Source organism: Lepus europaeus, chromosome 19, assembly GCF_033115175.1.
Source record: "Lepus europaeus isolate LE1 chromosome 19, mLepTim1.pri, whole genome shotgun sequence".
Taxonomy (NCBI): domain Eukaryota; kingdom Metazoa; phylum Chordata; class Mammalia; order Lagomorpha; family Leporidae; genus Lepus; species Lepus europaeus.
In genome coordinates, this window is record NC_084845.1 from 71,162,596 (window position 1) to 71,184,901 (window position 22,306).

The 22,306-nt window shown below is 66.7% G+C and overlaps 1 protein-coding gene across 2 annotated transcripts; it reads right to left on the reverse strand.

Moving 5' to 3' along the window:
• Positions 1 to 237: 237 nt before the first annotated feature.
• On the reverse strand, positions 238 to 20,870 carry CA5A (carbonic anhydrase 5A). Of its 2 annotated transcripts, XM_062177545.1 has the most exons (7): positions 19,617 to 20,865; positions 15,002 to 15,199; positions 4,765 to 4,883; positions 3,962 to 4,057; positions 3,796 to 3,858; positions 1,502 to 1,657; positions 238 to 463 (listed from the first exon to the last, which is right to left on the reverse strand). In XM_062177545.1, the coding sequence occupies exons 1-7, from the start codon at positions 19,747 to 19,749 to the stop codon at positions 302 to 304; spliced, it is 927 nt and encodes a 308-aa protein (XP_062033529.1). In that variant the 5' UTR covers positions 19,750 to 20,865; the 3' UTR covers positions 238 to 301. The 2 variants fall into 2 exon arrangements, with proteins under 2 accessions (XP_062033529.1, XP_062033530.1); XM_062177546.1 differs by lacking the exon at positions 3,962 to 4,057 and having other exon boundaries at positions 19,617 to 20,870.
• Between the last annotated feature and the right edge of the window lie 1,436 nt (positions 20,871 to 22,306).

The window sequence follows — 22,306 nt, forward strand, 5'->3', positions numbered from 1 at the left end:
AGCCGCCTGGGTCGGTGGTGACCGCTCTGTCCCCTGGAGCTACCACACAGCCGCCTGGGTCGGTGGTGACCGCTCTGTCCCCTGGAGCTACCACACAGCCGCCTGAGTCGGTGGTGACCGCTCAGTCCCCGGGGCAAGCAGGCACCTGCCTCGGGTCCCACGACGCCCTGCCTTGCCCGAGGGCTGCCATCCCCATGGACTCAAGTTTCCGTGGAGTGACGGTGACGGAAACAATGATCCTGTTCTCTTTTTATCTCAGAAGTCACACATGACCCGGTTGCGAAACGGGACGTGGCGCCACCTACCCACGGGGGCACGGTGACTGGCAGTCACCCCCTCCGGGGACTTGGAAGGACGCGCGGAGCTTCCGGCCCATCAGGGGCTGAAGCGGGCGGAAGTTGTTGGCCATCATCTTCTCTTCTCCCCCGGGCACAGAGAACACGAGTGTGCGGAACGCCGACAGCTGGAAGAGAGAGCAGCCAGAGAGCCTGCAGCAGGTGCAGAGTGATCCTGTCCCGGGGCCCCCACCTGCACCAGGGATGGCCCTGTAAGACCAACGGAGTAGGGCGGCAGGGACAGTGCTGGCTTCCAGGCCAGGTCCCCCTTGGCGTCTGGGACGGCTGCCCTGGGGAAGCCAGCGGCCGTGTGGCGAGGGTGCTCAGGCAGTCGGGCGGAGTCCCACGGCAGCCGAGGCCCAGCCGTGAGAGTGGGCCGCGGTGGAACGCACCCCCCGTGGACCTGAGGCCCCGCCACCTGCAGCTGTGAGTGACCGCAGTGGGAAGGCATCTTCCAGCCCGAGCCAAGCTTTCAGACAAGTAGAGCTGACACCTGCCCACATTTCCACGGGAGACCGCCGGCTACAGCCCCCAGCTCCTAACCCAGAGACGCTTCCGGAGGTACCTAACGCTCCTTCCGAGCCCCGCGGGTGGGAGCGTCTGTTCCTTGGTGCGTGGTGACAAACACGCTCCGCACAGACGCTGCCACGGCAATGCATCCGTGTCTCCCTCCCGGGACCGGAAGACGCTGTTCAGGCTCCGCCCGCTGGTGCTGCGTCCACCGAGCACCTCTGCGGGACGGCTCCGGCCGGTCAGCTTCAGACGGCCAGTGACCAGGTCACTTCTGTCTGCTGCAGTGACTCCCGGTCACTGGCCGGGGGAGGGGTGCTGGCCTGCGCACCTGTGTGTCCTCGGAGGCTCCTCACGCGTGGTCCCAACCCCCCAGGATCCGAGGGGCGATGGCAGGGCTGTGCCCCATCAGGTGCCTCTCCCCTCCTCTCCCCTCCCCTCCCCCCTCTCCCCTCCCCCTCCCCTCTCTCCTCCCCCGTCCCCTCTCCCCTCCCCTCCCCTCCCCTCCCCTCCTCTCCTCTCCTCTCCTCTTCTCTCTCTCTCTCTCCCCTGTGTAAGTATCTGAGGAGCTGAGATCCCTGGAACCCCTGTCCCACGGACATCCAAAGCAAAGCAAAGCGCAGGCCCCCGCGGCCCCCGCGGGCCGCGCTGCTCACCTGCTCCTGGGCCACCTCGATGGGCTCTTTGTGGACGAGCCAGGTGACCGACTCAGCCAGCGGCGGGGTGGTGAGGGAGCCCCCGTAAGTCCAGTAGTCCCGGCAGGCGGGCAGGAGACAGGAGGGGTCGAAGGGGCCAACAGCCGCCCGCATGTCCTGGGAGATGGAGGAGCACACACCGCGTCAGCTGGGGGCCCAGGCGCTGTGTGAAGGGGCCCCCAGGGCCTGTGTGTGCACCCCCGGGAAGGCGGGAAGACCCCACCCATGCCTGTAGCTCTGCCCACCTGGGAAGCGTGGGCCCATGGTGCCTGCAGCTCTGCCCACCTGGGAAGAGTGGCCCCGCCCAGGGAAAGTGTGGCCCCGCCCAGGGAAAGCGTGGCCCCGCCCCAGAAAAGTGTGGCCCCGCCCAGGGGAAGTGTGGCCCCGCCCAGGGAAAGCGTGGCCCCGCCCAGGGGAAGTGTGGCCCCGCCCAGGGAAAGCGTGGCCCCGCCCCAGAAAAGTGTGGCCCCGCCCAGGGAAAGTGTGGCGCCGCCCCAGGAAAGCATGGCCCCGCCCAGGGAAAGTGTGGCCCCGCCCAGGAAAAGCGTGGCCCCGCCCAGGGAAAGCGTGGCCCCGCCCCAGAAAAGTGTGGCCCCGCCCCAGAAAAGCGTGGCCCCGCCCAGGGAAAGCGTGGCCCCACCCCAGAAAAGTGTGGCCCCGCCCCCTCAGCTCTCCTCAAGCCGCTCCCTTCTGCAGACGCGGGCTGTGGAAATACTTCACTTTCCCGTGAGGAAATCCACAGAACCAGAAATGGAGCCTCCCGGCCGTTCCCGCCAGGGCGGCCATGGCCACCCCTCTCCTAAAGCTCCCCACCTCCCCGTCCCCTCGCCGACGCCCCTTGCCCTGCTCCTGTTCCACTGGGGGGGCAGCGTGTGGGTGGACAGGGTGTGTCCCTCATGACCGGCCTGCCCCGTGGAGCAGTGTCCCCAGGGTTCACACGTGTGGCAGGCGTGGCAGGCGTGACCCCCTTCCTTCCGAAGGCTGAAGGTGTCCACAGCGCGATGGACCCCTGCGCCCACCCCTCCTGCGCCCTGCCCCTCCCGGCTTCCGGGTGCTGTGCCTGAGGCCCTGCTGCCGGTTCCTTGAGTGTAGACCCGGAAGTGAGCTGCAGGCACGTGGGGTTAGCCCATGTTCAGTGCTGCAAGGCCCTCGGCCTGTGTTCCACAGGACCAGAACACGCAGGAGCCGCTGAGCCTCGGTCCCACACGGCCTGACACGTGAGCCACGGAACCCACATGCACTGACCCCCTCTGGGGCTGGTGCCACCCGTCCTCCATCCCTGGGTGCCAAGGTCACCGCTCTTCCCGGGCACGCGCACGGCAGCCCACAGCAGCGCGTGCCCCACGCGGAGCCCTCGGCTCCAATTCACCGTTGCTTGCTCTGTTTGCTAGGAGGTGCAGAGAAGCGACCTCTGCTCTCTGGGGGCCGAGAGTCCTCCCACCGCACTGCCCCGGGCCCAGGACTGCCTGCACCCCCGGAGCTCGCCTGCACCTGGGGGAGGAATAAGGCAAAAACCTAGGACTCGCATTTCCCAGGCACGGTGGTGAGGCCCAGAGGGTGGCGCTGGGGCCAGCACGGCAGCAGGCCCGCCCCGGGGACGTCCCGGGCGGCAGGCGGAAGGAGGCCCCCGCGAAGCGGCACGTCCAGCTCCTCTTTCCCACCGCGGGGAGGTGGACGGGGCTGGAAAACATCCCGCGGCCCAGGCCGACTCTGGCTGCGGCCCAGTGAGGAAGGGCACGGGGCGGCAGCGGCCTTGCCGAGTTCCTGAGCCGCGGGACCGGCAGCGGCTGCAGGCGCACATCAAGGGGAGGCCAGGGGCACATCAAAGGGCGCGCCCCGCCCGCTGCCGTCCGGAGCCCCTCCCGCCATTGTGCACACAGGTGGGAGCCTGCGCGGCTGGAAGCTTCCTTCCGCCCTGGGTGCTTTGTCAGGTCCTGAGAAAACAAACACAGGGCTCCGGGCTTCCCACTCCATTGCTGGCGGCCCCGCGGCGCCCCTCCCCCGGCCACGGCCTGGAGCCCCCGGTCCCCAGGTAAGCTGCCCTGGGCATCAGCAAGGAGCTCTGGACTCCCACCTGGTCTGAACCCAGCACAGGTCACGCCCCGACAGGCTCAGCCATCAGCACTCTGGACGAGGCCTGCAGAGTCCGACTCCCCCAGGGCAGGCTGGAGGCCCTGCCGGATCCAGGCCCTTCCAGCCCCCTCCCACCCTCCCTGCTGAGGGGCCTGAACCCAGGGACAAGGACGTTCGCTCACCTTGTGCTTGACTTCCGGCAAGACCTCCACCAGCTGCTGCAGGGCCTGGTGCCGCGCCCCCAGCTGCAGGGCAGACACGGGCAAGGTCAGAGGACAGAGGCCACAGGCAGGACCATCACCCCCGCCACCGTCCCCCTGGCCGGCACGGTGGCCTGCAAGCGGTCACCTTGAGAAACACGCTGACCACCGCCAGCCCCTTCTCTCCCACGACCGCCTCCTGGTAGCTCTGGTATCTTGCAGAATTCCAGTGAACCAGGTGCAGCTGAGACACGGGAGAGAGAACTCAGAGTCGCCCGAGCCGAGAAGTCCAAGGCCACTCCCTTATCTGTGCAGCGATCTGTGTGTCCATTTCATTTATTTGCTGTATAAATTATTTTTCCCCCCCACATTTCATGCTTTTAAGCTATTTTAACCTGGAATGCATGAGAAATCTGGGCGGGCTGGTGGCTAGGTGGCCGGGTGGCTGGGTGGACGATCGGTGGCCGCCTGCCCGGTGTCCCGACAGCCACGGTAAAGTGCCTGGGGGACCAGCGGGGCCCCACCCCGTCCCACAGGCCGAGTCCTGACCCTCGATCCCACCTGGGACTCCAACAGTGTGGCTTTGCCCTGATACGGTCCCCGCTGCCCAGACACTCAGAGCCCCCGCAGACACCCTCGGGGAGCTGGAGACTTACCACACCCGTGCCGGTGTGTGTGTGTGTGTGTGTGGTGTCTACACACCTTGGCAGGGTACACGTGGCCATTCACCACGTGCTCAGAGCCCCCGCAGAGATCCTCGGGGAGCTGCTGGAGACCACGGCTGCCGGCACACGGCATCAGAGAGGCTGTGAGCTTGGGCTCTGGGCGCTCCTGTGGTGGCCCCCCCCAACTCGACAGGGGCTGCCAACTGCTCTGCCTTGAACCTTGAGAGTCCCGGGCCCGGAGACCCTCCCTCCTGGGCAGCGAGCCGAGGGGATGGCGTCTACACACCTCGGCAGGGTACACGTGGCCGTTCACCGTGTGCTCAGAGCCCCACGCGTTTGTGGCTCCCCAGTGGAAGTGGAACTGCTTCAGCCGGTAGTGGTTTTCCAAGGGCCCGCCACTGACTCCTGCGAGGAGGAGGAAGAACGGGGAGTCGCCCGCTCCCCCCGGGATGTGGTGGTGCCCGGGCACCATCCACATTTGAAGTCAAAGTGAGAGAGAGAGAGAGAGAGAGAGAGAGAGAGAGAGAGAGAGGTCTTCATCTGCCACACTGCAAGTCTCTGTACCAGGCAGGCCAAAGCCAGGAGCTTCCTCTGGGTCTCCCACGTGGGTGCAGAGGCCCAGGACCTGGGCCATCTTCTGCTGCTTTCCCAGGCCACAGCAGAGAGCTGGATCAGAAGTGGAGCAGCCGGGACCTGAACAGGTACCCACATGGGATGCCGGCGCTGCAGGCTGTGGCTGTACCTGGCACACCCCAACACCGACCCCAGCTGTCTACATTTGTTTTTTAATTTAAGAAATCACACATTTACTTGAGCGGCACAGACGCTCCCACCTGCTGGCTCCCTTCCCCAGTGCCCACTGAGGCCGGGGCTAAGCCAGCCGGAAGCCTTCCCGGTCTCCACTGGGTGCAGGGACCCAGCTGCCTGCACCCTCACGCTGCCTCCCGGGATGGCAGGAGACTGGGGTCAGGGGCCGCAGCCGGCAATCAAACCTGGGCATTGTGACGTAGGAAACCGGCAGCTGACCCCCGCCCACCGCTCATCTTTGCTAGCATCCGGATCCCTTCACCTCCTCTGCGCCCCACCCCGCGCCTGTGCCGCCCACAGTAGGTCCACAAAATGCTGGGATGCGTGCAGGTTCCCAGAGCTCCACTAGGTGGCAGTAAGGACCTCTGCGAGATTTCCACACCCTTCTTTACTTCGGAAAGACGTCTTCCGAACTGAACAACAACAATAACAAGCAGTTTCAATCCGCCAGCAAAGGATCCCACAAAGCAGTGCCAGCCGAGCGAGGCTCTTACACAAACCTGGGGCAGAACAGGCAGCCTTGCCCCAGTGCTGGTCTCGGGCAGCCCCCGCCGCCTCCCACGGCACACCCTTTTCCGAGGGGTGCCATGGAGCCCTCCCCTGGAAGTCAGCCGCTCACCCAGCGGGCCCAGGGCAGCGCTCCTCTGCGGGCACGGGGCTCCGCTCGGTCTCCCCGAGAGCTCGGGGAGCTCCACGCCCGGGCTCAGACCCGAGCGTCCATCATGGAGGAACTGGCGCGCCAGGCTGTGGATTCCCGGCTGCCGTCCCCAGAGATCACGGCTGCACAGGGCCGGGGAGAGGGCTGGGAACCCCGGCTGCGGCTTATCTTATCTCCAGCTGCACACTGTTGCCTGCAGATTGCCATCAGCAATTGCTCCTCTGACATCTCATTTTTAACTGGAACGCTTGCCCAGCACCCCTGCGACGGCCAGAACTAGGCTGGACGCGGCGGGCAGAGCGGCAGCGTGGACCCCTGGGCCAGGGACCTCCCTTCCTGGGGCTGAGCCGGAGCTGGAGCGCTCCTTTTGCTGCAAGTGCGGGGCATACGTGGGCGCGCTGGGCGCCCAGGGGCTAACGGTGCTCTCGGGGGTCGTCTTTCCCCACAGGAGGCAGCTGCTGCGGCCTGGACGTGCCCTGGTCCAGTCCCGGCCCCTGCGTGACTTTGACAGGGGGACATCGAGAGGTTAAGTGAGGAGGGGGCAGCCACCCCCAGGGCAGCTCTGGGAACAAGGATTCGAATCCAGGTCTGACCCCAACCTGGCACCTTGCACCTTGTCTTTCAACGTGTGAGGAGAACCCTGGGCGGTCCCAGGACCACAGCCTGCACCGCGGCCGTCCCGGTGTGCGCCTCTGCCCGGCGCCCGTGTGTGTGGTGAGGAGGGGGTTTGCAGCACCAGCGGCCCCAGAGCCCTGGAGGCACCAACGTGCACCCCCTCGTGACTCAGGTACTCCCACGGACGCGGGAGAGAGCAGCCTGGGAGGACAATCCACAGTGCAGTTCTGGATTTCAGCTCAGCTCGGCCTCCAAGCCGCTGTGTGACCCCGGGCGTGTGGCATAGCCTCTCTGAGCCTGTGCACCTGTGCGACGGGGCGGGGCGGCAGGAAAACCACTCAGCACAGGTGAGTGGGGCTGGGGCCTCCTGTCACTGAGGAGGTGGGTGTGCAGGGGTGGGACCTACGTCTCCTCCTCGGTCCTTTGTCTCTGAACCAGGCACTTGTCGGAAGCAGCGGCCATGTGGGCTGGGGACCAGGCAAGTGACACGTAAATCGAAAAGGCACTCGAATCTCCCCAGCTCTGTAACAGGCAGACGACACCAAGGCCAGGAACACAACACGAGCTTCTCTTCCCCGGAGGCAAGGTGCAAGGCAGGAAGGGCGCAGCTGTGTTTCCAGGGGAGGGGGGCACGGGAGGGCACGGAGGACTTGTGCTGGCCTGGGGCGGCCCCTGGCGGAGAAGTGGGAGGCGGCAGGCGGCTGTGCCGGGCTCGGCTCCATCCTGCTGGCTCCTGCGGCTCCTGCGGCAGACCCTGTCCTTCCAAACTTGGTGCCTGCAGCGCTCACAGGGCCTCGTCCATGTCACACGGGGCAGTGCGTGGAGAGCAGTCCCAGTGACAACGCCTCCAAAGTGAGATCTGACGGCCAGGACAGCCTGCCCGCCGCGTGTCTGGCTAGCCAGGGCAGGAAAGCCGAGCACAGCCCCTCCTGTGGGCTTGGTGCAGCCCGCCTGCCGGCTCCCGGCCTCAGCCTCTCCTTCTGTGGAGTGGGCACATCCTAGCAGCAGCACCAGGTCACTGCAAGGGCTAACTCACGTGGGAATGAGGTTCTTGGCACCACCCTGGGCATGCGCCCTTAAGACAGGAGAAATGAACAATAGCCACAAGTGTGGAAACTCGTGGAAAAAAGCATTAAAGACTACATCTATTTGGGTGCAAAAAAAAATCCGAAACCCACGCCCACGAGGGATCTTTGACACACCCCTGGGGAACCTGTGGCGGAAAAGCTGTGCACGGCTTGCAAACGTTTCTTAGATCGACACAAACCCATCTTTTAGCTCCATTTTCCACGACTGTCCGAAGTCGCTTTGCAGCTCACGCAGGAGCAGCGGCTGTCGCCGGCCAGGGTCTCGGGCGTCCCCGGCCCCCTGCTGTGGCGGTGGACAGGCCGAGGGTGGCCCAGCCGCTGTCTACTGTGCGCCTGCTGCAGGCCAGGCACCGGGAAGAGGATTCACGCTCCTCCCCCTGACCCTGCAGCGCTGAGGGTGCCCAGCCACCCGGACTCCAGCCCCCTGAGCGGGCCGCAGTGCCTATCCCCAGGGCAGCTGCGTCCGTGCCCGGACTCCAGCCCCCTGAGCGGGCCGCAGTGCCTATCCCCAGGGCAGCTGCGTCCGTGCCCGGACTCCAGCCCCCTGAACGGGCCGCAGTGCCTATCCCCAGGGCAGCTGCGTCCGTGCCCGGACTCCAGCCCCCCGCGCGGGCCGCAGTGCCTATCCCCAGGGCAGCTGCGTCCGTGCCCGGACTCCAGCCCCCCGAGCGGGCCGCAGTGCCTATCCCCAGGGCAGCTGCGTCCGTGCCCGGACTCCAGCCCCCTGAGCGGGCCGCAGTGCCTATCCCCAGGGCAGCTGCGTCCGTGCCCGGACTCCAGCCCCCTGAGCGGGCCGCAGTGCCTATCCCCAGGGCAGCTGTGTCCGTGCCTGGACTCCAGCCCCCTGAGCGGGCCGCAGTGCCTATCCCCAGGGCAGCTGCGTCCGTAGCCCGGCCTTCTTCCCCAGCAGGTGCAGCAGCTCACCGAGGCACGGTCGGGCAACAGAATCTGCAGGTGCCAGACTGTCCAGCTGTAACCACAGCTGGCGCTGGCCCCTCAGCCACCTCTGTAGTCTGTGCTCTCCAGGATGGGCAGGCTTTCGGCAAGCACATTTGCTTCTGGGTTTAAAACCAGGATAAAGCAGCTTGCGCTGGCCAGGTTAGCAGCTCAGGTAACATGAAGTCTCCGGGGTCCACCCGTTCTGGGAGCCATCATGAGATGGGACGGGCACCCCAGCGTCGAGACGCACAGGTTGGAGTGTGTGTCCCCTGGCCCGGGGAAGCTCTATGCCTCTCTTGGGGCAAGACACTGCCCATGCGGGGTCCCCACGAGCTCCTCCCCGGACTCAGTTCAACCCCGAGGGCCATGTGGACAGGGGAGGACGCGCAAAGATCAAAGGTGGAGGGGCTCTAGCCGGCGCCGCGGCTCACTAGGCTAATCCTCCGCCTTGCGGCGCCGGCACACCGGGTTCTAGTCCCGGTCGGGGCACCGATCCTGTCCCGGTTGCCCCTCTTCCAGGCCAGCTCTCTGCTGTGGCCAGGGAGTGCAGTGGAGGATGGCCCAAGTCCTTGGGCCCTGCACCCCATGGGAGACCAGGAGAAGCACCTGGCTCCTGCCATCGGATCAGCGCGGTGCGCCGGCCGCAGCGCGCTACCGCGGCGGCCATTGGAGGGTGAACCAACGGCAAAAAGGAAGACCTTTCTCTCTGTCTCTCTCTCACTGTCCACTCTGCCTGTCAAAAAAAAAAAAAAAGGTGGAGGGGCTCATGCAGCCTGTGACAATTTAAAGACAGGGTTACAGGGGGAAAGTTGGCTGGAGGCGGCTTCCGGGCGACCCGAACTGGCCAGGGCCCCGGTGGAAGGTGTGTGGGGTGACAGCCAGGCAGCACTCGGCAGAGGACGGCCCTCAGGGAGGACAGAGCCGCTGAGGCGGCCGCCACCTGGGCACTGACGGAAGCTGGGGGCCGGGTGCAGCACGGGAGTGGCGGGAAGCAGGCGCTGGCCATGCCCAGGTGGGCGCTCCGGGGAGCACGCGCCGTCCGCCTCCTGCACCCGCAGCGCCAGCTCCAAGCTCTACACCCAGGTGGGCGCTGCGGGAGGGCGGCTGCGCACGGCGGCAGGCTAACCGGGACGGCTGCCAGAGCCCGCTGTGCCTGTCTCAGGCCACGGCCGCTGTCAGGGCCCTCTTGCACAGCCTGTCTTCACCGCGGGCAGCCAAAGTGTGGGAGACCTGCCCCCTGCCCCCACCTCTCCTGGTGGGGCCCTTACAGTTCCCCCCGCCACGCCACACCACGCTGCTCCACGCCCCACACCACCTCCCCCAGCCATGGCTGCTCCACGCCCCATGCCACCTCCCCTGGCCACAGCTGCTCCACGCCTCACACCACCTCCCTGGCCATGCCTCAGGCTATCTTCCCCCGGCCACGCCATGCCACGGCTGCTCCATGCCTCACGCCACCTCCCCTGGCCACAGCTGTTCCACGCCCCATGCCACCTCCCCCGGCCACAGCTGCTCCACGCCCCACGCCACCTCCCCCGGCCACGGCTGCTCCACGCCCCACGCCACCTCCCCCGGCCACGGCTGCTCCACGCCCCACGCCACCTCCCCCGGCCACGGCTGCTCCACGCCCCACGCCACCTCCCCCGGCCACGGCTGCTCCACGCCCCACGCCACCTCCCCCGGCCACGGCTGCTCCACGCCCCACGCCACCTCCCCCGGCCACGGCTGCTCCACGCCCCACGCCACCTCCCCCGGCCACGGCTGCTCCACGCCCCACACCACCTCCCCCAGCCATGGCTGCTCCACGCCTCACACCACCTCCCTGGCCATGCCTCAGGCTATCTTCCCCCGGCCACGCCATGCCACGGCTGCTCCATGCCTCACGCCACCTCCCCTGGCCACAGCTGCTCCACGCCCCACACCACCTCCCCCAGCCATGGCTGCTCCACGCCCCACGCCACCTCCCTGGCCTTGCCTCAGGCTATCTTCCCCGGCCACGCCATGCCACGGCTGCTCCATGCCTCACGCCACCTCCCCCGGCCACGCCACGGCTGCTCTAAGACCCCTGCTTCCCTGCCCCTCCCACCTCAGCCCCCTGCCCCCACTAAGGGTCTTCTCAGCCCCACCACCTGTCCCTCCCCTTCCTGCCCACTCTGCCCACGCACTAGGCAGGCGGTGGGGGGGGGGGTCCTGCGGGCCCCTCAGTCTGGCTCCCGGGATGGCTGTGTGTCGCTGTCACCTGAGGTGGCATTTCCGGCGCGGGCGAGGGGACATCCGGCTGCCATGGTGGGCACCACAAGGCGACAGAGTTCCCGGGTCCATGACCGCGGCCAGGCCTGCCCAGGGCAGCGTTTCCCCAGACAGCTGCCCGCACGCCTGGAGGAGGCGGCCAGGGACCCACAGAGGAGGCTGACGGACGCGGGCCTCCTCGGGCCACTCAGTCGCCCCCTCGGCCCTCGCCTTCTCGTCTGCCCCGGGCTGGGAGGAGGAGGCGAGGCCAGTCAGGGTGACTCACTGTCCCCAGCCGGAGCCCCAAGGTAGCGGGGGGCGGGCAGAGATAACGGAGCACGGGGGCGCTGGGACGCTGTGCACGGGGACGAGGAGATGCAGGGGACACCAGAGGTGGGGACGGGGGGAAGGGGAGAGGGCAGTGCGGGGGTTCTGCTGGCCCTGCAGGCTGCGGGGGTGGCATCCGTTCCCAGGCCACGGCGGGAGAGCAGTTTTCTAGGGGTCTGCCTGAGGGACAGAGAAGCAGAGTTGGCAAGGACCAGAGCCAAGGTTCGCACCGGGGTCCTGGCTGTCTTCAGAGGGAAGGAGGACCCCTGGACCATGGAGAGACCAGTGGGAGAGGAGGCAGGACTGGCCCGAGCTCGCCAGACACCCGGCCTCCCAGCCCCGACAGCTGCCACCAGGGGTGGGCACCAGGGGCTGCCCGCCAGGCGAGGCCACCCAGACCCAGCTCCCAGCCTAGACCATTCTACGCTGCACAGCCCCTGTGGCCGCGTTTATAACCTGCTGTCTACACTCGGGGGCTTGTGGCGGCCACGTGATGTAGCCCGCAGCCGGGAGTGAAGCTTCTGTCACTCACAGCTTTCTTCCACGCCGAGCCGGGCTGCACAGGGAGGTGCAGCACTGGACAACGACTCCCAAGGACAGGACGCAGCGCCCGGGCCCTCCCCACAGCCCCAGCGCCGTCAGAGACTCCAGGAGCGGCAGCAGCCTGCGCTGTCCCACCTGCCGTGCCGCCACGACACCGGGCCCTGTGCCAGGGCAGAGGCCCGCATCGCCGCCTCTCGGCTCCCTCGCGCAGCCTCTGCTTGTCCCCCGAACCTGCCGGGCGTGCTCCCGGCCTGGGGCCCTGGGACTTCTGCTGGAGTTCCCAGAGAAAACCCGGGGCAGCCAGTGCCGCTCAAACCTGCCATAAGGAACACGGGTTAAGCAGACGTCCCAGGTATTTCTTGTGCGCCTCGGGATATCTGGGGCGCACAGTTTAAAACGCATTGTTCGTAGGAAATCCACGCTGAACTGGACAGTGTGCATCTTACTTCTTAAAACATTCTTTCTTTTCACTTGTTTGGAAGTGTGTGTGTGAGGGAGAGATCTATGGGCTGGTTCACTTCCCAAATGCCTGCAACAGAGAGCCAGGAGCACAGCCCTCATCGTGGGCTCCCCGTGGGTAGCAGGGACCCAAGCTCTGGAGCCATCGCCCCCGCCTCCCAGGAAGCTGGCCGGAAGCAGATAAACTGCATCCTAACTACTTCAGCCTGCGCGTCAATCTGTTAAGTCCTGGGCTGGCCCTGTGACTCAGCGGGTACAGCCGCCTGCAACGCTAGCACCCTCTGTGGGCGCCGGTTCACGCCCAGGCTGCTCCAGTTCTCTCCAGCTCCCTGCTGATGGCCCGGGAGGGCCACCTGCAACGCTAGCACCCCCTGCGGGCGCCGGTTCACGCCCCGGCTGCTCCAGTTCTCTCCAGCTCCCTGCTGATGGCCCGGGAGGGCCACCTGCAACGCTAGCACCCCCTGCGGGCGCCGGTTCACGCCCCGGCTGCTCCAGTTCTCTCCAGCTCCCTGCTGATGGCCCGGGAGGGCCACGCACTTGGGCGCCCCGGAGTCTGGAACTGAAGCGGAGCCAGAGCAGGAGCGGCGGCCCCCTGGCGGTCAAAGCTGGAGCAGGCCCACTCTGGAAGCTCCCGGGGCCACGTCAGCGTCTCAGCCTCCAGGACCAGGCAAGAACCAGCGCCAGGGGCCTCCGGTCACCTCTGCCCCCGCAGAAGCAGCTTAATGAGGGACGCACGCGGGATGTGTGTGTACATACGTGCAGACACTCCCAGAACTTCCGGGAAGTGGGACGAAAGGTCCATCTGGTGCAAACACGCTTCGAGATCGCTGTGGTTTCTCCCGAACGCACATTTAGCACGGACTTCTCTGATGGCGCTTCTCCACTGCTGTGCACAGCCTTCCCCCCCACAGCCGTGCCGGGTGCGTCACCCACTGCTGTGCACAGCCTTCCCCCCCACAGCCGTGCCGGGTGCGTCACCCACTGCTGTGCACAGCCTAACCCCCCCCAGCCATGCCGGGTGCGTCACCCACTGCTGTGCACAGCTTAACCCCCCTCCCCAGCCGTGCCGGGTGCGTCACCCCCTGCTGTGCACAGCCTAACCCCCCCCAGCCATGCCGGGTGCGTCACCCACTGCTGTGCACAGCCTAACCCCCTCCAGCCGTGCCGGTGCGTCACCCACTGCTGTGCACAGCCTAACCCCCCCCAAGCCGTGCCGGGTGCGTCACCCCCTGCTGTGCACAGCCTAACCCCCCCCCAGCCGTGCCGGTGCGTCACCCACTGCTGTGCACAGCCCAACCCCCCCCAGCCGTGCGAGTGCGTCACCCACTGCTGTGCACAGCCTAACCCCCCCCCAGCCGTGCCGGTGCGTCACCCACTGCTGTGCACAGCCCAACCCCCTCCAGCCGTGCCGGGTGCGTCACCCACTGCTTTGCACACCCTAACTCCCCCCAGCCGTGCCGGTGCATCACCCCCTGCTCTGCACAGCTTACCCCCCCAGCCGTGCTGGTGCATCACCCACTGCTCTGCACAGTTACCCCCCCCCAGCCATGCCGGGTGCGTCACCCACTGCTTTGCACACCCTAACTCCCCCCAGCCGTGCCGGTGCGTCACCCACTGCTGTGCACAGCTTAACCCCCCCCCCCGCCATGCCGGGTGCTTCACCCACTGCTGTGCACAGCCTAACCCCCCCCCCAGCCGTGCTGGGTGCGTCACCCCCTGCTGTGCACAGCTTAACCCCCCCAGCCATGCCAGTGCGTCACCCACTGCTCTGCACAGCCTAACCCCCCCACCCCCCAGCCGTGCCGGGTGCATCACCCCCTGCTGTGCACACCCTAACTCCCCCCAGCTGTGCCAGTGCATCACCCACTGCTGTGCACAGCCTAACCCCCCCCAGCCGTGCTGGTGCGTCACCCACTGCTGTGCACACCCTAACTCCCCCCAGCCGTGCCAGTGCGTCACTCATTGCTGTGCACAGCCCAACCCCCCCCGCCATGCCGGGTGCTTCACCCACTCTTCTGTCGACATCTCCCAGTCTCAGAGGGCCCCCCTTCACCAAGGACGAGCCCCCGGGTTACAGAGCACCGTGCTTGGACCACCAGGTGCAGGGGTCAAATTCCAGGTCTCACTGTCAACCTCCCCTTCATGGGGACCCCGGCTGAGCTGCATCGCACTCCAGGGGCCGGCACTGTCCAGCACTACCCCCACCCCGGCCATCCTCCCCCATCCTTCGTCCCTTCTCGCTGGCCTCTTACAACTCTCGGGAGCCAAGGACAGGCGTGAATCAGCCCTCGGACGTGGCCGAGCAGAGCGGTCTTGGCTGTAGGCACCACGGCACTTGGAGACCCCACCACGAGCGGGGGCCTCAGCTCCGCACGGCCGGCTCTGTCTCCTCTCCCTCTCTCAGCCGGGCTCTTACTCGCTGTGCCGGCTTGTGCCAGTGCTTGCCCGAGGCCAGCAGATTCCCTTTGAACTTCCCCAAGAAAGATCTGACGGGTTTCCGCTGGCCTGGCTTGCATCAGCGGCCCAGCCCTGGGCCAGTCACTGCAGCCAGGGAAGGGCTACCCCACACGCCCCCCGCCACTGCGCTGCCAGCGTCCTGTGCTCGGGGAGTGCGGGAACGGGTCCCAGGGAACACGGGCGCAGAAGGCAGGAGGCTGGTGCCGAGCCAGCGGGAGGGACCACCACCGTCAGCATGGCTGCGTGGAGTGGGCAGTGGGCACGAAACACGCTGAGCCCCAGTGAGCCCCACACGGGCCCCCGATAGTGTCAGGAAGGCTGCGCCCCACTCCCAGCCCAGCTACCCCACTCCCAGGGGCAACAGTGGACAGGAAAGGGCTCGGACCCCAGCGCGGGCTCACCCGAGTCGCCAGCGTCGTCGTCAAACTCCACCTGGAAGAGGTAGCCGGTGTTCCACATATAGCGGCAGGACGCTGCGTCGTAGGAGACCCTGAGCGGCTCCAGGTGGGGGTCGTAGACGCTGTCCCTCCACTGGATGTCGATGGGAGACTGCCGGGTGCCCCCCGGCCGAGGGCCCAGGCCCGTCCAGAGAGGGTGCACTGGAGGCAGAGAGGAGACCCCGCCTGAACCTCTGGGCCATCCCGTCTTGGATGGAGACGGCAGAATCTCCCCAGTGGGTGACCCCACAGGACCCCGCCCAGGGTCAGCTGACCCACGGGAGCCCTGGCTGTAGCCGAGCCGCGATGCAGTGCCCCCTTCCCTCGTCTCTCCAGACCGTCCAGGGACGCGGACTCTCCGCCCACCTGGAGTGGCCACTCCACCGCGGCCAGTGCTGCCCTGTGTCCGTGTGTTGAGCGTGGCCGAGGGAAGTCCAGGCAGGAGCCAGGAGGCGGGGGACGGAGGGTGGCTGGCAGGGCCCGTGTGGCCGTTGGCTCCTTGACTCCCATTTGAAGGCCCGCGGCCGCGGGAGCTGCTTGTCCTGCGACCCCTCCTACCCGGGGAAACCAAGCCCGGCAGCCAGAACGGGAGCAGAGTGGCCGCTCTCTCCCCTTCCTGAGGCTCAGCGTGAGGTGCACAGATGAGCAACTTCTCAGGGAGAGGTTCAGCCCAGCAGCCCGGGCCCGCCTCCCACCCCCAGAACTGCCTGTGATACTTGGCTTCCGGCTCACGCAGAGCCCGGGAGGGAGCTGGGTTCCCGCCACCCATGGGGAGCGCTGGATGGAGCTCCGGGTCCCCGGCTCCAGCCATCGTGGGTACTGGGGAGTGAGCCAGCAGGTAGGACCTCTCTGTGATTCCCAAGTAACTAACATAAAACTCAAGCAAATGTGGCGGGGACGGCTCAGTGGCGCAGCGGGTAAAGCCGCCACCCAGAATGCCGGCATCCTACATGGGTGCCGGTTCATGTCCTGGCTGCTCCACTTCCGATCCAGCTCCCTGCTAATGGCCTGGGAAAGCAGTGGAAGATGGCCCAAGTCCTTGGGTCCCTGCACCTGCGTGGGGGACCTGGAGGACGCTCTTGGCTCCTGGCTTCAGATTAGCACAGCTCCGGCCGTTGCAGCCAGTTGGGAAGTGAACCAGCGGATGGGAGACCTCTCTCTCTCTCTCTCTCTCTCTCTCTCTCTCTGCCTCTCTTCTCTCTGTGTAACTCTGACTTTCAAATAAATAAATAAATCTTTAAAAACAAATCTGTTCTCTGCCCACGACACTGGACTGCTTCCGGTGTGTTGTGGCGAGATCTGTGATGATGGCTCTGTCACCTCCCTGCACTTGCCCGGGTCTTCGGCTTTCTGATAGGCTCCTGAGCACACAGGTGCCGGCCTGCGCCACGCTCCTGCCTGCTCTCCTTGCAGAGGTGCGAGCCAAGGGCCAGGGAGCCGGGGGCGCTTTCCCGAGATCCCCACGGGTCTCCCCGAGATCCGGGTCTCCCCGAGTCTCCAGCTGCGGCTTCGGCTTCTGGCTGCTCTGGCCCAGGCCTGGACAGCTTTTCTCTTCCTGGTTGGCTCCTGGGGGCCCCCCGAGCCCCTCCCGCAGGGGCGCCCTGAGGCTGATGTTAGATCCAGGCGGGGAAGCCACTGTGGGCAGGCGGCCCTCATGTGGGGCCAGGGAGGCAGTAGAGAGAGGTGGGGACTGTAGCGGCCTGCAGAGCGGGGAGCGCCTCCCGCCTGGGGGTGCTCGGGCCCTCACTGCCAGAGCGTCAGACTCTTCGAGAGACGACAGAACAGATTTTCACGCGCAGCCTCCCAGGACTATGGCTGTCAGGTGTTTTCTCTGAGTTTAGACGTCGTGCCAGGGAGACATATTTCTGATACCTGCGCTCCCTGCTTCTCCTCTGGGTTCTTGGGCCCAGCCGGCGGCCCCTGAGGTAAGATCGCTGGCACCAGGGAAACACGTCAGACTGGGATCCCACCTTACAGCCTCACGGGGACCCCTGTCCCACAGCGGACTCACTCAAGTGGCTGTAGGGGCCGGCCCCCAGGGCTCTGCAGGTGCACCCTGCATCCTGGCCCGGCCCGTGGCAGGGCCTGAGCGCCCTCGTCCAGCTCCTACCTCCTCTCAGCGCCGCCCCAGCTGCCCGGGTGCCCTCGTCTGTTCTCCCCACAGAGCCCCTCTGACCGCCCGGCTCGCAGGTGCATCTGCTGGAAGCCCCCTGAGCCCGCCTGCCGCCGCCGCCTTCCCTACAGCGGGCGGTGGCTGCCAACTCGCTGCACAAACCTAACTTGAGGAGAACTGGGGCCAGCGAAACTCAGGACACGAGAAGTGCTGGGGGGGGAGGGGCAAGGACCCTCACACAGAGACTGTTTTAGTGAGCAAGGATCCTGCCGTACACGTTACCTTGCAGTTCCTTTACATTTGGTATTATCCGTCCCACGCCACTTTTTTTTTTTTTTAGTTTTTATTTGACAGGTGGAGTTACAGGGGGCCGGGGAGGGAGAGAGACCTTACATCTGGTTCACTCCCCAAATGGCTGCAACAGCCAGGGCTGGGCCAGGACAAACCCAGGGGTCCAGAACTCCATCCTGGTCTCCACGTGGGTGCAGGGGCCCAGCCGGCTAGAACTGGAAGTGGAGCTGGGCGTGGACCCCAGGCTATGGATGGCGGATGTCCCAGGGGCACGGCCGCCACTGTGCCAGACGCCTGCCCCGGGGACCCGCCTGGGCTGTGACTGCACAGATGGACGGACTGGTCTTCTGAGCACCCGCCCCTCACCCCTAGAAGACCACACTGTGGGCAGCTTCTGGTCAAGGGGGCCTGAGGGACATGGCCCAGCTGGGAACCCAGCCTGCGTGGAGGACCACGGATGTGTGAGCCCAGAGCCCATCAGCGTGTTCGAGAGCACGCGTTGGGGGTGCTGGTCAGGGTTTAGCAACCAGCTCTCCGGGGAGTCGGAACCTCGCGCACGGCGTGGGCCGGCTGCCGTGGTGTGAACGCCCCCTCCGCCACTGTGAAGTCCCCAGGGTCATGTCTCCAGTCAGGGAAGGCTCTGCCCAAATGACCCGCACGGCTGGTGCTTTGAGGCAGAGCCACCAGGGTCTGTGGTCCTTTTGAGAAAGTTGCCCCAAATGGCGCCTTCTAGAGTGTCGGCAAAGACAGTGCAGAAGTGGAGCCGGGAATCAGATCTGCCGCGTCTGGCCGAGCATGTGAGGGGGGGTGGGATGTTAGTCCAGGGGGTGGGGACCGGTGAAGTTGCTGCTTGTGTGGCCGGCGTCCTGAGAGCCCAGTTCGGGCCCAGCTGCTCCACTTCCGACCCAGCTCCCTGCTATGGCCTGGAAAGCAGCAGTGATGGCCCGAGTGCGTGGCCCTGACCCACGTGGGAGACCTGGATGGAGCTCCTGGCTCTGGCCTGGCCCAGCCCTGGCTGTTGCAGGCATCTGGGAGTGAATCAGCGGATGGAAAATTCTCTCTCTCCCTGTCTTTCCCCTTTTTTTTTTTTTTTTTTAATTTTTATTTTTTTTGACAGGCAGAGTGGACAGTGAGAGAGAGACAGAGAGAAAGGTCTTCCTTTTTGCCGTTGGTTCACCCTCCAATGGCCGCCACGGCTGGCGCGCTGTTCCGATGGCAGGAGCCAGGTGCTTCTCCTGGTCTCCCATGGGGTGCAGGGCCCAAGCACTTGGGCCATCCTCCACTGCACTCCGGGCCACAGCAGAGAGCTGGCCTGGAAGAGGGGCAACCGGGACAGGATCGGTGCCCCGACCGGGACTAGAACCCGGTGTGCCGGCTCCGCAAGGCGGAGGATTAGCCTGTTAAGCCGCGGCGCCGGCCGTCTTTCCCTTTTTGCCGGAAATCTTCCCTGAGCTGGGCGGGGTGTCCCCAGGGGCAGAGCCCTGCACAGTCCCCTCCCCCACGCAGCCAAGACTCCCCGGGAACAGTGGATGACCTGCACCCAGAGCCTAGGACGTACCAGCCTTGCTACACAGGCTGTGTGATCCCTCCACGGCCACCAGACAAACCCAGTCACGTCCATGTCCTAGGTGAGGACGCTGGGGCTCAGGGCAGTGGGGCGGCTTGCCCCGGCTCACCCCACTAGCGAGGGTCACTGGGCCTGGGTGCCGACTGACCACAGCCCGGCTCCCGGGAGCGCCCGCTCAGTGCCGCCTTGCTCCAAGCAGCTCCTCCCCAGCGACCCCAACACTGGGGCTCAGTCCCCAAGGCCCCAGTGGGGGGTGACGAGGTCGGGGTGTCACCCTCAGCAGGGACTGTTGCGATGGTGGCCTCCCGGTGCCTGCTCCCCTCTTGCCACGTGAGCTCTCCCACAGGTACCCCCCCACCCGGAAGTCCCGAGCCACGTGGCCACGCCGCGGGGCCCTCATCAGAGTCGGCAGCTCCGGCTGTGCACCAAGTCCACCTGTTCTCTGCACCCCCGAGGCAACCTCGGGGGCTCAGTGGCAGCAGTGGGAGGTGGACTGAGGTGGCCGTGAAGGGCCAGCCAGCCGCGCACTCTGCACGCCCGCTCCTGGCTCACGACTTCTCCCGCCGGCCACTACCAGGGCGCGTCTCAGGGGTTCAGGGTCTACTCACAAGCGCCGTTCCTGCCCCCGTGAGCACAGGGGTGCCGTGAGCTCCACCACGCTGGCCCCGGCCGCTGTCCCCAGAGTGGCGCCGGCATCTGCTTTGACGAGAGAACCCTGCCCAGCAGCCTGGCCCTCAGCATCGTCCCGCGTGGCCCCAGACCTGCCGTCCACTCTCACGGTGGTCGCAACAGCTGTGCAGGGGCTTGGCGCAGAAGCTCACCCACCGTCCCCAGCCTAGGGGTTAAATTCCAACCCTGGCCTTTGCACTCGGTGGATGACGTCTGGTCTGGCCCAGGGGTGGGGGCGTGGGGACAGGCGACCTTAGCTGGGGCAGGGCAGGGTAAACAGTGAGTGGACAGCCCGCTGTGAGCCCCGGGAGCTGCACAGGCAAACAGACAGGGCAAAGTCCCTGCTCCCGAGGATGGCCCTGCGGTATGCGGCCTGGGACGCCACCGAGACGGCACGAGTGTGGGGACGGACTAGCCAGCATGCCCCACGGCCCACGAGGAGACCGACTTCCTTCTCCCTAGGGCAGCTGCTCCCTGAAGCCGGGGACACGCCCAGGGGTGCCTGCTGCCTCAGCACAGCACGGTGGCATTGGACCGCAGACAGACGGTCGCCCCAGCCGCACACCGTCACGTCGGCAGGTGCACCGAGTGGTGCTCATTACTTCTCCCATAGGTGGACGTTCAGGTTATTTCCGGTTTTGGACATCAAAATTATCTGAGAGGCAGAGAGGGAGGGAGAGGTCTTCCACGCACTGGTTCACACTCCACAGCCAGGAGCTCGGCGCTCCATCCGGGGCTCCACGTGGGTGGCAGGGCCCAGCTCTCTGACCGTTCACCTGCTGTGTCCGAGGCTGTGGGTGAGCAGGAGGCTGGGACCTGCGCCTGACATGGGATGTGGGCGTCTCAAGCTGGTGGCTTCCCCACGGTGCCACGCCCGCCCTCCGCTGGGCTCCACACCCCAGGGATCTGTGCCACTCCATGGAGCCTGACGGTGACAGGGACACAGCCCTGCTGTGCTGCCCACCGCTTGCCCCTGGAGGGCCTGGGTCACCGCCTCCTGTCCTGAGCACAAACAGCCGACGACTCCCTCTTAAAGCTCACTCGGCCTCTCTTGGGAGTGTGGGTCAACACGGGCAGGGCGGGAGCCGTTCTGCGCCATGGGTGTATACACACGGCGCACAACTGCCGCAGGCCAAAGCAGCGGGGAAGCAGTTGGAGGCGAAGCGTCCACGCTGGCTGACACACGCGTGACCTCTGGCTGCCCAGAGCAGCCGTGCTCTGAGCCCCCACCCCTGAGCCTGGGCGCCCCGGGGAGCCACCGCCCCAGCCCTCAGCCTGCACGCCTGCCACTGCCGCCTCGTGGCCTCGCTGAGCTCCCACCCCCTCCAGGAATTTGCCATGGGGATGACGACAGAGGTCCCGGCTCAAAGGCCCCGGCACAGCCACCGTCTCCAGCTCTCCTGACACCCCGGGTGCTGTGGGCGCTGCACCCGTCTCCCCGGCGTGAAAGCCTCAGCAACACGGGAGGGGGGGCATGGCTGAGTCCCAGTGGGAGGACCCTCCAGGCTCTGGACCCTCGCCCACAGGGGGCGCTGCTGCTCCAGGCTCCGGGCCCTCACCCAAGGTCCAGGCTCCGGGCCCTCACCCACAGGTCCAGGCTCCGGCCCCTCACCCACAGGGGGCGCAGGTCTAGGCTCCGGCCCTCACCCACGGGTCCAGGCTCCGGCCCTCACCCAAGGTCCAGGCTCCGGCCCTCACCCACAGGTCCAGGCTCCGGCCCTCACCCACAGGTCCAGGCTCCAGGCCCTCACCCACAGGTCCAGGCTCCAGGCCCTCACCCACAGGTCCAGGCTCCGGCCCTCACCCACAGGGGGCGGTGCTGTAGGCTCCGGCCCTCACCCAGGGGTCCAGGCTCCGGGCCCTCACCCACAGGTCCAGGCTCCGGCCCTCACCCACAGGGGGCGGTGCTGTAGGCTCCGGCCCTCACCCACGGGTCCAGGCTCCGGGCCCTCACCCACAGGTCCAGGCTCCGGCCCTCACCCACAGGGGGCGGTGCTGTAGGCTCCGGCCCTCACCCACGGGTCCAGGCTCCGGCCCTCACCCACAGGGGGCGGTGCTGTAGGCTCCGGCCCTCACCCACGGGTCCAGGCTCCGGCCCTCACCCACGGGTCCAGTCTCCGGCTCTCACCCACAGGGGGCGGTGCTGTAGGCTCCGGCCCTCACCCACGGGTCCAGGCTCCGGCCCTCACCCACGGGTCCAGTCTCCGGCCCTCACCCACAGGGGGCGGTGCTGCAGGCTCTGGGCCCTCACCCACAGGTCCAGGCTCCAGCCCTCACCCACAGGTCCAGGCTCCGGCTCTCACCCACAGGGGGCGGTGCTGTAGGCTCCGGCCCTCACCCACAGGTCCAGGCTCCGGCCCTCACCCACAGGGGGCGGTGCTGTAGGCTCCGGCCCTCACCTACAGGTCCAGGCTCCGGCTCTCACCACAGGGGGCGGTGCTGTAGGCTCCGGCCCTCACCCACGGGTCCAGGCTCCGGCCCTCACCCACAGGTGCAGGCTCTGGCCCCTCACCCACGGGTCCAGGCTCCGGCCCTCACCCACGGGTCCAGGCTCCGGCCCTCACCCACAGGGGGCGGTGCTGCAGGCTCCGGCCCTCACCCACAGGTCCAGGCTCCGGCCCCTCACCCA

Coding starts and splice junctions, on each gene's coding strand:
- CA5A (XM_062177545.1), bottom strand. CDS start 19,749: ATGCTGAGGGCCAGGCTGCTGGGCAGGGTTCTCTCGTCAAAGCAGATG. Junction 4,058..4,764: donor GCCACGTGTACCCTGCCGAG/GTGTGTAGACGC, acceptor CCCGTGTCTCAG/CTGCACCTGGTTCACTGGAA. Junction 3,859..3,961: donor TGGTCAGCGTGTTTCTCAAG/GTGACCGCTTGC, acceptor TCTGCCCTGCAG/CTGGGGGCGCGGCACCAGGC.